Genomic DNA, 16,109 nt, shown 5'->3' on the forward strand with positions numbered 1-16,109 from the left:
CATGCTCCAGGGAGCCTCCTTGACCTCCTAGCGCGCTGGATTATGTTATGCGTACCCCTGGGGCATGTTTTTTTTCATGTAGTTTGCCACATTGATTTGAAATGATCTGTTTAGGGGTCTCTTCCCCGTTGGACTGTGAACCCCAAGGACAGACATAGTCTAGCACATCTTTTGATCCCCAGCACCTACCTCAGTGCCTAGCACGTAGCAGGTGCTCAATAAACATGTGGTTGACCCAAATGGGATTGCCACATCGCCTCCCTGAGCCTCAGCATTCTCATCTGTAAACAGACGCATACACCACCAACTCTGAGTGACCATGGGAGCAGCTGGGACTGGATGTGGACGGGCTGTGGACACCAAGTGCTCACTGCCACTGGGCGAGCCACAGACACCACTCGGCCACCTTGCCCAGTCATCTGAGATCTGCTCTGCACGGGTCAGGAGCTCAGAGAGGCTGCCTCCTGAATTCGAGAGCTCTGTGGCAGGAGACCCAGTTTGGTTGGGGTACCCAGGTTGTGCCCTGTGGACCTGAGTTACTCCAGCAGGCTGGAAAACACGGGCTCAGAGAGCAGCCTGTGACACCACCCATTAGAAGGTTGGGGTAGGGGATATGCACCCCACTGTGGGGGGTGGCTGACACAGCCTCCTAGAGAAGGAGACCCTGGCCCAGAGGCAACAATGCCACAGACCCCACTGGGCTCAGCAGCCCCTTCCTCTCCTCATTCCAGACCCTTTTAAAAATGACTAGGGAGACTTCCCTGGCGGTCCAGTAATTAAGACTCCAAGCTTCAAATGCTGGGGGTTCGATCCCTGGTCGGGGAACTAAGATCCCACGTGCCCATGTGGTGTGGCCAAAAAATGAAAAGTTAAAAAAAATTTTTTTTAATTAAAAAAAAAATGACTAGGGCGGCTGAAGTCTGGTATCTGCTGAGATGAGACATGCACCCCTGGGAGGCCCATAGAAGAGAAGCCGTGAGTTTCTTTCTTTCTTTAAAAAAATTAATCAATTTATTTATTTTTGGCTGCGTTGGGCTTTTGTTGCTACATGTGGGCTTTCTCTAGTTGCGGCGAGCAGGGGCTACTCTTTGCTGCGGTGCGTGGGCTTCCCATTGCAGTGGCTTCTCTTGTTGGAGAGCACGGGCTTAGGCACGCAGTCTTCCGTAGTTGTGGCACACGGACTTCCGTAGTTGTGGCTCACGGGCTCTAGAGCACAGGCTCAGTAGTTGTGGCGCATGGGCTTACTTGCTCCGCGGCATGTGGGATCTTCCCGGACCAGGGATCAAACCTGTGTCCCCTGCATTGGCAGGCGGATTCTTTTTTTTTTTAAGATGTTGGGGGTAGGAGTTTATTAATTTATTCATTTTTGCTGTGTTGGGTCTTTGTTTCTGTGCGAGGGCTTTCTCTAGTTGTGGCAAGCGGGGGCCACTCTTCATCGTGGTGCGCGGGCCTCTCACTATCGCGGCCTCTCTTATTGCGGAGCACAGGCTCCAGACGCACAGGCTCAGTAGTTGTGGCTCACGGGTCTAGTTGCTCTGCAGCATGTGGGATCTTCCCAGACCAGGGCTCAGAACCCGTGTCCCCTGCATGAGCAGGCAGACTCCCAACCACTGCACCACCAGGGAAGCCCCGGCAGGTGGATTCTTAACCACTGCACAACCGGGGAAGTCCAAGCTGTGAGTTTCTTCAGGTTTCTTTGAGTCTGGAGTTTCATTACCTGGAACCTGTGTGTGGACCTTGGGGGTCCATGAACCATTTGAGATCACGTGCAAAACTCAAGGTATCTGACACTGGAATGTGGATTTGCTGGCAAGAGGATCCTTCCCTTACACTGAATTCCCAAACGGGTACTGGCCCCCAAAGGGTTAAGGAGCATTGTACTACATATTAATTTTATAAAAAAATAAAACAAAAAACCCCATTGTCTCATTCTGCAGCCTTAGGGCCAGAGTGAGCCCGGTATGTAGTGGAGTTTCCTTCTGCAGGCTTTGCCAAATAGCTGAGGTTCCTGGAACAGGATGGAGAAGCCCAAGAACCTCAGACTGCACCTCCTACCTGCCTGTCTCATCCTGTGGCCTCTGGCAGGCCAGACTTGCTCCCTCATTAGTTCAATCGTTTATTCATTTAACAAGCATTTAATGGGCTCTTATGCCAGGTGCTGGGGATCCCCAGAGGAATGATACACACCACCTGCTTGCTTCACGGAGCTCAGTTTAAACCATGGACCTCCAAAGCAGGCTGCATATTCTCCAGGGATATGCCACGTGATCCACTATATTTGCTTGACAATGTACATCACTTATTGGCAGAGTGGTACCCATTTCTATAAATAAACAACTTAAATGATAAATAGACAGTGGATGTGTGACCAGAACAGTTTGGTGAGCTGTCTAGAGACCTTGTATCAACCCCCACTACATCTGATTGTTTTATCTTTCTTACTCCTAAAACAGTCTTTCCCCGACCCACCCACCCCCCAAAAAATTGACCTTTTATTTTTTTTTTTAAAAATTAATTAATTTATTTTTTTGGCTGCGTTGAGTCTTCATTGCTGCACGCGGGCTTTCTCTAGTTGCGGCGAGCGGGCGCTACTCTTCATTGCAGTGCGTGGGCTTCTCATTGTGGTGGCTTCTTTTGTTGTGGAGCACGGGCTCTAGGTACGCAGGCTTCACTAGTTGTGGCTCGCAGGCTCTAGAGCACAGGCTCAGTAGCTGTGGTGCACGGGCTTAATTGCTCTGCAGCATGTGGGATCTTCGCGGACCAGGGCTCGAACCCGTGTCCCCTGCATCGGCAGGCGGACTCTCAACCACTGTGCCACCAGGGAAGCCTTGGACTTGATTTTTTAGCCTCCTGTAAACTGGAAGTTAAGTCTAAAAGCCTGATTAGATTCAGTTTAAACTTTTTTGTCAAGGATGATCAGAGGTGGTGCTGTGTTTCATTGGGTGGCGTGTGATGTCAGCTGCCCCCTATTAGTGATGATTGAGGAAGTGACCACCATCTCTCTCCACTGTAAAAATACATTTTCACTTTATGATTAAGAAGTAATTAAGAGGGCTTCCCTGGTGGTGCAGTGCTTGAGAGTCTGCCTGCCGATGCAGGGGACGCGGGTTCGTGCCCCGGTCCGGGAAGATCCCACATGCCACAGAGCGGCTGGGCCCGTGAGCCATGGCCGCTGAGCCTGCGCGTCCGGAGCCTGTGCTCCGCAACGGGAGAGGCCAAAACAGTGAGAGACCCGCGTACCGAAAAAAAAAAAAAAGTAATTAAGAGGGGGTAATGATGTTTTGTCACCCCGCCCGTTTCCCAACAAACTTTCAACTGAATGGGTTTTAGCATCCATTGTTGATCCTTGCTTGAATCAATTATTCTTTGGGGGTTGAAGAGTAGTGATATTCCATTTCTACGTTTAATAGAAGGTATCCTTCTAATTTAAAAAAAAAATAGGGCTTCCCTAGTGGTGCAGTGGTTGAGAGTCCGCCTGCCGATGCAGGGGACACGGGTTCGTGCCCCGGTCCGGGAAGATCCCACATGCCGCGGAGCGGCTGGGCGCGTGAGCCATGGCCACTGAGCCTGCGCGTCCGGAGCCTGTGCTCCACAGCGGGAGAGGCCACAGCAGTGAGAGGGCCGCGTACCGCAAAAAAAAAAAAGAGGTTTCCTTCATCAACTGGGAGTGAATTATGTGCCTCCAAATACACATACACAAAGGGTAAATGCTTCTTTCCTTTTTGAGTTACACAACTTTAAAAAATTACAATGATTGCTACAAAGCAACCCCAAGGGACTTCTTCCCTGGTGGCGCAGTGGTTAAGAATCCGCCTGCCAGTGCAGGGGACACAGATTTGAGCCCTGGTCCTGGAAGATCCCACATGCCGCGGAGCTACCAAGCCCGTGCTCCACAACTACTGAGCTTGTGCTCTAGAGCCCGCGAGCCACAACTATTGAGCCCGTGTGCCACAATTACTGAAGCCCACACACCTAGAGCCCATGCTCCGCAACAAGAGAAGCCACCGCAATGAGAAGCCCACGCACCGCAATGAAGAGTAGCCCCCATTCACTGCAATTAGAGAAAGCCTGCGTGCAGCAATGAAGACCCAACACAGCCAAAAATAAATAAATAAACTTAAAAAAAAAAAAGCAACCCCCAGAAATGTTTTTACCTTGTGCGAAAAACATAACATATGGACTTCCCTGGCAGTCCAGTGGTTAAGACTCTGTGCTTCCACCACAGGGTACACGGGTTCAGCCTCTGGTCGGGGAACTAAGATCCCGCATACCGAGCGGCACGGCCAAAAACCCCAAAACAAAACAAAAAACCCCACCATTACATAAATGTTACCATCTTAATTAGTTTTCTTTCTTTCTTTCTTTCCTTCTTTCTTTTTTTTTAATGTTTGGGCTTGCGGGATCTTTGTTCCCTGACCAGGGATGGAATTCAGGCCACCACAGTGAAAGCATGGAGTCCTAACCACTGGACCACCAGGGAATTCCCTTAATCTGTTTTAAGTGTATAGTTCAATAGTGTTAAATATGTACACATGGTTGGGCAACAGATTTCCAGAACTTTTTCATCTTGCACTCTGAAACTCTATACCCATTAAACAGCTCCCCATCTCCCCCTCCCCCCAGCCCCTGATTAATTATCATTCTATTTTCTGTCTCAGCGATTTTGGCTACTCTAAGTGTCTCATGTGAGTGGAATCATATACTATGTCTTTTTGCGTTTGGCTTTTCACTTAGCATAATGCCCACAAGGTTCGTCTGCGTTGTAGCATGTGGCAGGATGTCCTTCCTTTTTAAGGCTGAATAATATTTCATTGTATGTATAGACCACATTTTGTTTATCCGCTCATCTGTTGGTGGACATTGGGTAGCTTCCGTCTCTTGGTTATTGTAAATAATGCTGCTCTGAACATGGGTGTGCACCATACCTTCCAGACCCTGCTTTCAGTTTTATCGGACATAAACCCAGAAGTGGTGGATCACACGGTAGTCCTATTTTTAATTTTTTGAGGACCACCATGCTGTTTTCCATAGCAATTGCATAATTTTATAATCCCATCAACAGTGTGCAAGGCTTAATTCTTTTAACTATGAATTTCAGAGTAGAGTTGATATATTCAACTCAAATGGTGGCAAATACATTTTTTCCTTTCTTTTTTCAAATACGATGCATGCATGGATTTTCATTTATTCAATAGTTTACAATTGTGATGTTGCGATATAATAAGTAATACCTATTTGGTCTTCGTCCATGGTTTTTTCGAACAGCTCCGGAGCAATAATTGGTGAAAGGAGAGTCTTTGTTATTCATAACAAGCCCCTTTCAACCACACCAGAGTTCATGTTAATGAGGTGACTTTTGGAAAGCCACTAAGGTTGGGGGGCACTGGTTGTCAGGGGAACCAACCATGTGATTAGAGAGTTGAAACTTTCAGCCTCAACACTGCCCCACTCTCACCCCAACCTCCACCCACCTCCAGAGAAGGGGGATGGGCTAGAGATGGCGTTTCATCGCCAATGGCCAACGATTTAATGAATCATGCCTAGTAATGAAGCCTCCATAAAAATCCTAATCAAAGTGGGTTCAGATTGCTTCCAGATTGCTAATACATGGAGTGCTGGGAGGGTAGTGTGCCCAGAGAGAGCACGGGAGCTCCACACCCCTTACCCCATACTGTTCCCTATGCATCTCTTCCTTCTGGCTGACCCTGAGTTGTATCCTGCTGTAATGAACCAGTAATCTAGTAAGTAAACGGTTTTCCTGAGTTCTGGGAGCCATTCTAGCAAATTATTGAGCCCAAGCAGGAGTCATGGGAACCTCCAATTTATAACCAGTTGGTCAGGAGTAGGGGAGGCCCAGACAGGCAGTTGGCCTCTGAGTAGGGAGCAGTCTTGTGGGACAGACCTGTGGGGTCTGGGCTAACTCCAGGCAGCTGGTGTCAGAACTGCTTGGTTGTGGAAAACCCATACATTTGGTGTCAGAAGCGTTTTATGATGTTGTGAGTAGCAGTGTATAGGAAGCAAGGGAGTTTTTCCTTTTTCACAATAATTGGCCAGTGGGAGATCTCTTCAAACCTGCTCCTTTGACCTTTGAAACACTCCTTGCAGTCCTCCCTGCTTTCTGGGACAAACTGGCCCAGTCCCACTTAGATTTCTAGATCAGCCATTTCTCTCCAAGGAGCCCTGGCTCCTTTTAGTGGGGAATGGTATTAGGTATCAAGATTTGGGCGCTACATGTGCTCATTCCTACTGGCGGCCATTGCTTCTGGGTCCTTTCAAAGGACATAGCTGGGACTTTTTTCTTATTTTTGAATCGTGAGTTCATCATCTTTTTTTTAAAAAAATATATTTATTTTTGGCTGCATTGGGTCTCCATTGCTGCGCATGGGTTTTTCTCTAGTTGCGGTGAGCGGGGGCTACTCTTCGTTGCGGTGCACGGGCTTTTCATTGCGGTGGCTTCTCTTGTTGCAGAGCACAGGCTCTAGGCACGCGGGCTTCAGTAGTTGTGGCATGTGGGCTCAGTAGTTGTGGCTCGCAGGCTCTAGAGCATAGGCTCAGCAGTTGTGGTGCACGGGCTTAGTTGCTCCGCAGCATGTGGGATCTTCCCGGACTAGGGCTCGAACATGTGTCCCCTGCATTGGCAGGCGGATTCTTAGCTCCTGCCAAGATACTTAGTCCCTGAATCATGAGTTCATACTGATGTTTCCAATTCAAATTTAAAATGAAAGATTTTACTTGTGTCTCTTTCCTCTATTTTTTGTTTTGTATTTCTTCCCTTTCTTACACAGAAGCATATTCTATGTACTGTTCGGCACCTTGCCCTTTTCATTTTCTCTCTCCTGAATATCACGCCAAATTTGGCCACAGAGATCTTCCTCATTCTTTTTTTTTTTTCCTAATTTATTTATTTATTTATTTTTGCTGTGTTGGGTCTTCGTTTCTGTGCAAGGGCTTTCTCTAGTTGTGGCGAGTGGGGGCCACTCTTCATCGCGGTGCGCGGGCCTCACACTGTCGCGGCCTCTCCCGTTGCGAAGCACAGGCTCCAGACGCGCAGGCTCAGAGGTTGTGGCTCAGGGGCCCAGTTGCTCCGCGGCATGTGGGATCTGCCCGGACCAGGGCTCGAAGCCGTGTCCCCTGCATTAGCAGGCAGATTCTCAACCACTGAGCCACCAGGGAAGCCCCTTCCTCATTCTTTATGGTTCAAAGGGCCTTACTTTTTAAATTTTTTTATTATAGAGATTTTAAACATACATAAAGGCGCTCCTCCTCATTAGGGAGGACGCCCACACCCTTTCTCTCTGGGTGTGTATCTCTGCCTTGCTTCTGTCTTAAAAAAAGTTTCTCTGTGTGCTCTCCAAAACAAAAAAACAAACCCACAAAATTAGAGAGTACCCATCACTGAGCCTTATCAACTGCCAACATGTGGCCAATGTGCAGCGGGATGCTGTGAGGTTGGCACATGGGTTTGGAATTTTCAGTCCAGTGGCCATGGGGGCAGGGACCACTGCTCCCTCCATCCCTCCAAACACCTGGGCACTTATCTCACACCAAGCACTTGGGACACAGCTTTGTTGGATTGTGTTGTTTCCGCTCATAAGAGAACCGTGCCTCAGCCCAATGTGTGGACAGAAGAGTTAAGGCAGTAGTGTTATCAGAGATGTGGGAGCCCTGAGAAAGGAGCAACTAACGCCCAGGAGAGTCAGGAAGGGGTTAAGAAAATCTGAGCTGCATCTTGAAGGTATCTGTGCACAGGTAGGGAGTGATACAAGGGCAATGGTGAGAAAGTTGGGAGAAGCCAAGGATGGGGGTGTGGGCAGGGTCAGCGGTGGGAGGGGTGTGGAGGGGGGAGACTGGCGAGGTGATGAGAATGCTGGTGGCCTTGCCTGCCAGGCTGAAGTGGAATCTCCTGAGGACAGCGGGAGGGCACATGACGTGGCCAGAGCTGGGGTGCAGGAAGATGCTCCCCAGAGCCGGACTGGAGCTTGGACGGGAGTGGGAGAGTGAGAAAGACAGCAGATGAGGCCGAAGCAATCAGTGAACTGAGGCAGCAATAACAATGGTGGGGGAGGGGTTTCTGAAGTGACCCATTGGTTGTGGGGTAGAGCACAGGGGTCCAGGATGCAGCTGTGAGCCCTGGATGATCATGATGACATCACCCAAGATGAGGACTATAGGAGGAGGGTAGGGGATGTATCGGTGGGTGGGAGTAGGGTTCAGCTTGGACAGGCGGTTTGCAAGCAGGGACAGAGGACTTTGGACCTGCGTGCTGGGGACACAGTCCCCAGGGAAAGCTGATAGCCCGCCCCTGTGGCACCCCCAGGGGAACTAAGGTGGGCAGGCACCAATCCTGTTTAAAGACCTTCACCCCACTCACAAGGCTTTTAAGTGCAACAGCTGCCGACTCTGGGCTGCCCAACCCCAGACTGCGTTCACTCCCCAGGGCCCCAGCGGCTGGGCCCCAGCGGCTGGGCCCCGCGGGGGAAACAGTCATTACTGATCCCACAGGACAGCTTGACGGCCAGGATGGGGGTGCCCAGAGCACAGTCAAAGGCCAGGACCCTGGCCAGTTTTATCATCTCTCGAGTTTGCTTCCCTCCTTGGTCTAAATCAAGAAGGAACTGGATTGGCCAACAACAGACATGTGTAGAGTACTTTATAGTTAATACAACTTTTGCATAAATCATGTCATTGATTCTCCACAACCACCTTAAGAAGCTTTATTACCGTGATCTGACAAAGAAGGCTTACAGAAGTAAGGGCCCAAGACACGACTCAAACTCGTTTTAAACTGGGACCCAGAGCAGAGGTGCTGACCCCGCTCCTGCTGTCTCCACGGTCCCACGCTGCCACCCACACAAGCTCCACGGGGCCCTTGTGGAATGAGGGGCCCCTGTCGGAGGAGGCTGCAGGGCAGGAAGTCCCTTCTGACCCGGGGGACAGCAGCCCCTCCCTTCAGGGTTGCAAACTCTTCACAAAGGAGGAGAGGAGGAGAACCAACCTCTTCTGGTGCCGAGTGTGTGTTTGTGGGGAGGGGGCGAGTGTGACTCGATCTCTATTTTGGGGACCACAGGGCAGGGTTGTCACACCCCTCTGGTCATGCAACAGTATCGGGCACAACTTCGGGACCACCTTTCTAACCCCCCGCCCGCCCCAGGGAAGCAACCCTGCGCTTCACGGCCCCGCTTCCTTCTCTGAACGCGAAGCCCTCCCGCTGGAGGAGGGAGCTGCCAAAGCGCAGGAAAGGCAGACCCGTTCTCTCCGGCCTCAGCCTTGGCCTCCAGGCCTGGCAGCGGCTGGGAAATCTGTTTTGGCCCCAGAAGGAGCCCGGCGGCCACTGGCGCTGCCCGGGTGCTGCTGTGGGGCAGAGATAACCGGCACAGGAAGGGTGGGGTGGCGGGAGCCTCCCAGGAGCCGGGTTTCACGTAAACAATGAGCGGCTGCTCAGCCGTGCCAGGAGGTGACTCATCTCCCCACACTGGGCCTGCTCACACCTCGCCCCCTCCCTGCATGGGCTGGAGGTCAACCCCAGCCCTCCTGGTCACTAGCTTGACTTCAAAAGCTGGGGTGTGTCCAAGAAGTGATCTGAGGAGGGCTCAACTGCACCCAAGGGAGTAGAGGCCTGGGCTCCTGCCTGAGGACTGGCTGAGTTGCAGGGTCAGGGTAGCAGACAGTGGGAACTGGGGCCTCCCCTGCTCTCGGGACCCTGCCCGCCCACGCCAAGAGGCGTTCACTGGGAATGACCTCAGTGACTTCCTGGGCCACCTTCTCTGAGCAGCCCCGCAGGCTCTGGTCATCCCCGTCAACCCTGACAATCCCAGCCAAGAAGATGGGGAGGACGCTTGAGCTTTCACGTTTGCCTGAAAACAGACTGCAGAAGAGGCCAGTGCATCCGAGATGCTGAGATGTAAGGATACGGTGCTTTTAACAGGCGGCAGACCCCACAGCATGGAGGACACTGTCCACAGTGCCCCACTCTGCTGCAGCAACGTCTCTTCCAGCTGGAAGGCTGCATGGAGTCTCCTCTCGGGGTGGCACCCGGGGAGCAGGTCCCAGTCCTGAAATATACAAAGTGGCGCCTCCCAGTGGGCATAGGTCACCGGGCTGCACAGTCTCGTCAAGCCCCAGAGTGGCTCCTCCCCTTGAGGGAAAGGAGAATGTCCGAGCCACCTCGAGCTGGTCCCTCAGGTCACTGCTTGGCCTTCTTCACGATGGTGCCCACGGCAGAGATAACGGTGGTCTTGGAGCCACTGGCACTGGTGGTCACTGTGACGACAGCGGGCAGGGTGGCCGTAGTGGTGAGGATGGTGGGCTGGGCTATCGTCGTCACCGGGATGGCCGAGTCCCACTTGCTCTTTCTCTTCTGGGCGTCTGGGGTAAGGCAAGAGAGAAGCCAGATCAACTCCAACCACAAAGCAGTGGCCCTTCCCAGTAGGCCGGCAGTCAGAGCCCAGGGGGCAGACACTGCAGGGCCCCTAGTCTCAGAAAGCCAAGGGGCAGCCAGTGAACGGGGACCCCGCCCCAGGCTCCAAAGCGGGCTCAGCACAAACCACAGCGAGGCCAGGCCCTGTTCCCCAAAACAAGGGAGGGAAGCCCTCGCCCCGTCTGCGGAGCAGCCGGGAAGCGGAGCCGCCGTCTACCTGCAACAGCTGTGCTGGCCGTGGCGGTGGTGGCGGCCGCGGCGTTGGTCGTGGTCCCTTTCTTGGTGCCCGTCACAAACTCTATCTAGAGGGCGAAAGAGAGACAAGCGTTAAAACCCGTGTAAAGCTGTGTGTCCACGTCATTCTGCCACCTGTCTGCTCCCAGGGGACAGGAGATTGGCACCACACAGGAGGCACTGAAAATCAGCTCGCTCTGACTGTCCAGGGGTAGGAGAGGTGTGGGGGAGGCACTCGAACGGGGTTTAATCCCCTGAAGAGAGCTTCCCCAACAGACATCGGGCCCCTCCCAGCACCACTGTGTCTCTGCGCTTGGGCACCCCTGCCCGCTGCCCCACCTCAGGCCCAGGCCCCCGCCCTCACACTCCGTGGGAGACGGTGCTGCTTGGGAAGCAGCGTACTCAGGATCCTAAAAGGAGGGGTCGCCGGGCCATGAGACCTACAGGGAAGCACTAAGGCAGGCTGCAGAGGTCAGCTCTGGAAGCCAAGAAAGGCACAGCAGAGCGCTCTGGGAAGGAAATCTCTGCCTCCGTTCAGGCCAAGAACACCTAACCTATGACGACAAAGGGAGAAAGCCCCCAGGGGTCTATGGCTGTAACGTGTGTGTGTGTGTGTGTGTGTGTGTGTGTGTGTGTGTGTGTGTGTGTGTGTGTGTGTGTGTGTGTGTGTGTGTGTGAAGCAACTGGAAAGCGTCTTCAAGCTGACTTAGGGAGCCTTCAAATCCAGCACAGGGCACACCTAAGGCTGCTCAGCGCATCGTCAGGCGATGAACCAGTGGTTGTGGGGAGAGCAGCCTGGACGTCCCAGGGCTTAGCCAGCAGGACCCGTGCGCTCCAAACAGCTGCTCTCTTCATCAGGACTGCCGGCCACCACTTACTTTGGTTCGCTCCTTTTTGGCCTTTTCCAATTTGTCCATTTCAATCTTCTGGGCTTTGGCTATGAAGACAAGACGGGCAGTTACACAAGCAGCCGAAACAACTCCCACACGAGGAGGTACTTCAGGCCGAAGGACTAGCACCTGCTGCTTCCCTGGGGCTCTTGTCTGAAGCATCCCTTTGTGATGGGCACAGTCAAGCGCCAGCGCTCGGCCAGCAGGAAGCAGGGGCCTCAGCCTTAAAGGCCCCGAGGCTGGGGCTGTGCACGGCCGTCCGGAGGGGTCAGCCGTTCCCAGCTTCGGCTGGCTGGGAGTGCTGGCCTAGCGTGACTACCTTCTCAGCGACCAAGAGCAGCCAGAACCTTGGATTTTTATTTTTTAATGTATGCATTTTTTTATGCATGTATTTTTAAAAATAAATTTATTTATTTTTAATGTATTTTTGGCTGCGTTGGTTCTTTGTTGCTGCGCATGGGCTTTCTCTAGTTGCGGCGAGCAGGGGCTACTCTGTTGTGGTGCGCGGGCTTCTCATTGCGGTGGCTTCTCTTGTTGCGGAGCATGGGCTCTAGGCATGCGGGCTTCAGGAGTTGTGGCACGTGGGCTCAGTAGTTGTGGCTCGCGGGCTCTAGAGTGCAGGCTCGGTAGTTGTGGCGCACGGGCTTAGTTGCTCCGCGGCATGTGGGATCTTCCCGGACCAGGGCTCGAACCCATGTCCCCTGCATTGGCAGGTGGATGCTTAACCACCGCGCCACCAGGGAAGCCCCTTAATGTTTTTTTTAATGTACGTATGTATGTATGTATTTGCTGCACCACGCAGCCCATGGGACCTTAGTTTCCTGACCAGGGATTGAACCCACGCCCCCTGCATTGGAAGCTCGGAGTCTTAACCACTGGACCACCAGGGAAGTCCCTAGATTTTTAGATAAAACGTTGTCAACTAATTCAAATTAAAGCAAGACAAAACTCATATGGGCCAAACAAAACACACCTACAGGCCAGATCTGGCTCACAGGCTGCTGGTTTGGGACCAGGCATCCGAGGAAATGGGCCCTTTGAAATTCCTCCCAGTTCTCCCAGATGCGCCCCTTCCGAGATTGCTGCACTCCCACTGGCCCCTGCCTGCGACACCGTCTACACCTGCTCGGCCAGTCTCTGCACCTTCAAACCTCACCTCAGACCTGGTTTCCTCAGTGAGGCCGCCCCACCCCTGGCCCAATTAGGTGGCCCTGCCTGCACGCCCACCATCCCCACACCTGTCATCACTGGATCACTCCTTTAATCCTGTCTTCTGCGCTGTACTGTAAGCCTCATAAGTCAGGGATGGGGTCTGGACCTTTCAAGGCTGTATACCCAGCTCCTCAGACATGGCCGGACATGGAGGAGACCCTGAAATCTGTGCTGCCTGATGACTGGATGGATATACAGACGGATGGGTGAGCAGGCAGACGGACAGCTACGCACCTAATGCCTCATAGTAGGAGTCTTCGGACCAGCCATGGGGGTCAAACATATCCTGAAAAAGAAAAGGTTAAAGCTGCAGCAAAGGTTAAAGTGCCTTCCCTGGTCTTTCCATGGATCTTCCTGGCCTGGAGTCTCCTGCCTTCACGGGCACAGGGGCTCAGCTGTTATCCCTGGTCTCTAGCCAGTCCTCCTTAGGATTATGAGGGCAAAGATGCATTTGTGCACAGGCTGTTCTACAGGGCACAGCGAGTCCATGCTCAGGCCCTAGCCAATCAGAGGCCCCGGGACTCAGACAAGAGAGACGGGGACTGCGCTCCTCAGCTGGCAGTGCTGCAGTGTGGACCTTTCCGTGGTGCCAGGCTGGATCCAGCGGGATGAGCACAGGGCCCTGGGTACCCTCTCTCACCCTCAGCCTCTGCGGGTGGGACATACCTTCGGGTAGTTGGTGCCGAGCTCATCAATCGCACAGAACTGGATGAGTTTCTCATAGATGCTGAAAGAGGAAAACCACAAGGCGCTGAGCAGGCCTGAGACCCGGGGCCCTGTGTGGCACCAGATTTCAAGAGATCAGAACCATTTGGTGCCTGGGCTCAGGTGAAGCCTTTAAATCCGGCCGAACTGTTCTAAGCAAGCTTCTGGATGGAAGGGGAAATGTCCACTGGCTTGACATTAAAAGTCACTTCTGGCCCTCCAGCCTCCCAGAGAGAAGGACTGGGGCCAGTGGCCAGGAAGAATATGGTGTCGAGGTGAGGGCTGCAGTTTCTGTTCTTAACCAGACAGCTGACCTTCAGTGTGTGTGGTTTGGTCGGGGCCACCCCACTTAGGCCCACAGGGGCCAGGGCAGGTCTCGGCTATCCGCACACGAGGCTCTTTCCTGGGTGTGTCACTTGCTTGAGCACTGGACGGAGTAAGACCCAGACACAGTTCTGTTTCTCAAACCTCTCGCCTGCGCACAGAATCAACCACTTTCTAGAGGTGGGAGGACCTGGGGTGATCATCTGGTCCAATCCCCTCATCGAACAGCAGCGGACACTGAGGCCTCGAGAGGCCACATGCTCTAGGAGCAGCGTGGGAGCGAGAACCCAGCCAGGCGCCCCCGCCCAGCCCAGGCCTCTCGGCTTCCACTCTGCTTTGCGTGTTCGATCTGGCTCTTCCACGGTAAGCGGTAAGCCTCGGCGAGGGTAATGCCGAGTGGGTGATGGCGCTTTTGGGCTCAGGTGTGATCTGAGCTGGGCCTCTCCCTGCCACCTCCATGGTGGCACCCCCGTCCCCTGTCCAATATCAACCACCCAACTGACCCTGCAGGCTTGTGGGAAACTCACCTGGGATTCCGAAATTCCTTCTTCCTTTGGATAATGTAGTTCATATCCATTCCCTCCTTTATCTTCCGCTCATAAAGCTTCTGGATCTTGTCCTGTGGAAGAGAAACAGAAGGATGACTATGACAGAACCCCACCGCCTAATGATCCCAGTCTGTGGTCACACGTGCTGTGTGGACATGAGGACCCAGGAGAGCCACAGAGCCACGTGAAGCCCTGCTCTGGCCATACGGTCTTTCACCACCCAGCCTGTGACCAGCACCGAGCACAGATAAGATAGATGGAGACCAGTCTGCTTTTGCTTTGCTCTCTTCTGACCCCCTTTGGGTGGTTAGTAGAGGGAAGAATAAGAAGCTCAAGGCAGAGAAGCCACAGCGAAGACAGTGAGCAAATCCCCACTTGGTTAATCAGTTCCTGAATCACCTGAAGAGGTTTCAGGCTTCAGTGCTGATGGGCAGGGCTGAAGGCTGGTATTTAATTTTACCATGGGGATGAGTCCTCAGCAGGAGATCCAGGAAGGCGGGAGTAGAGGTGTCACAAGCCTCCCCAGTGTCCTTTGAGGGGCAGCTCACAGATGGCCGGTCCCCACCACTCTATCAAGAGGCACTGTCAGGGGTCAAGAGGTCGTTTTTCATCCAAACTCCCCTCCAGGCCCCTACCCTGACTCAATGGGAAACAGAAGAACCACCTGGCAGTGATCTGGGCCAGTGCCACAAGTGTCCCCAGGCCCACAGAGATGAAGTCCACAACAGATGGCATCAGGGCTGTCTGGCGCGTGAAGAGGCCCCAGGAACCCGGGTCTCAGGGCAGAGCCACCTCTGAGGAGCAGTCTTACCCAGGAAGGCTGGCGCTGGCCCAGGTAAGGGTCACTCGGCCGCCTCCCCCACTAGCAGCAGCTAAACACAGACCGTCCAGGAGGAAAACATTTGGGGCACTCTTCACCTGCAAGAGGAGGCGGGCAGGCTGGGAGGGCCTGAGCGAGGCCCTTTGGGCACATCAGGAGAGGTGACCCACTCCCTCTGTCGGAAGCCAAGAATGGCTGGAGGAAGCACTGAATTGCAGAGAGAAGTTCGTGACACATTTACCAGGGCAGGGAGAAGCCGGGTGCGCCACGCCTCCACATTATGTCTTTAAGGGTGACGGAGGGCAGCCTATCCAGAAGACTTGGCAGATGGAGGAAGATCTGTATTTTACACAAGACTTTTCTGTGTCTCCCGGGCCGTCAGACGGGTCCTCCTGTTTCAGATGAACTAAAACGTTTGCTCAGTGTCATGGTTTCTACCACTAGGAGGATCGAAAAAGGAGAAATACTCTGGTCTTGAAGGCTGGGCCGCCTGTCTCCGCCTGGTGGACTGCTGGAGAGCTCTTACAGGCTGTGGACTGTTGCCTGGCGCAGGGGTGACTCGATGCTGGGCGGGTGGTAGGTGGCGGTGGTGGGGGACGACCTCAGCAAAGGCAGGAGACTTCCGGGAGGAGAAGACACAGTGAGCCGCATCTCCAGCCCCAGGTCCCTTTAGTCACCCGTCCATCAGCGTGCTGCGGGGGCTTGGGGTGTGGCCAGAGGCACCAGTAGAACCTACAGGATCAAAGGTAGAGCAGGTGGACCGGGCACCACTCTGGGGGCAGCCGTGCATGTCTGCCCTACTGTCACAAAGTCTCCTTCACAGCGGAACGTGCAGAGGGACAGGGAGAAACAACCACCGAGGCTGACCAGGAGGTGTAATCCCGCTGTCCCCTGAGGTCCTGCTCCCAAGGGAGTGACCGCACTCAACGTTCCATCTCCTCAGGTCAGGTCTGCACCAG

The 16,109-nt window shown here is 53.4% G+C and overlaps 1 protein-coding gene across 1 annotated transcript in view; it reads right to left on the bottom strand.

Moving 5' to 3' along the window:
* Nucleotides 1-8,494: 8,494 nt before the first annotated feature.
* The window catches only part of SAP30BP (SAP30 binding protein), a 34,739-nt gene continuing 27,124 nt past the window's right edge, over nucleotides 8,495-16,109 (bottom strand). The window contains exons 6-11 of the mRNA XM_079904086.1: nucleotides 14,310-14,401; nucleotides 13,420-13,480; nucleotides 12,988-13,039; nucleotides 11,530-11,588; nucleotides 10,635-10,719; nucleotides 8,495-10,365 (exon numbers count right to left, since the gene is read on the bottom strand). Coding sequence (XP_079760212.1) covers nucleotides 10,184-10,365; nucleotides 10,635-10,719; nucleotides 11,530-11,588; nucleotides 12,988-13,039; nucleotides 13,420-13,480; nucleotides 14,310-14,401 — 531 coding nt within the window. The 3' untranslated portion in view covers nucleotides 8,495-10,183. The remainder of the gene's footprint in view (nucleotides 10,366-10,634; nucleotides 10,720-11,529; nucleotides 11,589-12,987; nucleotides 13,040-13,419; nucleotides 13,481-14,309; nucleotides 14,402-16,109) is intronic.

This window comes from Stenella coeruleoalba (assembly GCF_951394435.1).
Source record: "Stenella coeruleoalba genome assembly, chromosome: 19".
Classification (NCBI taxonomy): Eukaryota; Metazoa; Chordata; class Mammalia; order Artiodactyla; family Delphinidae; genus Stenella; species Stenella coeruleoalba.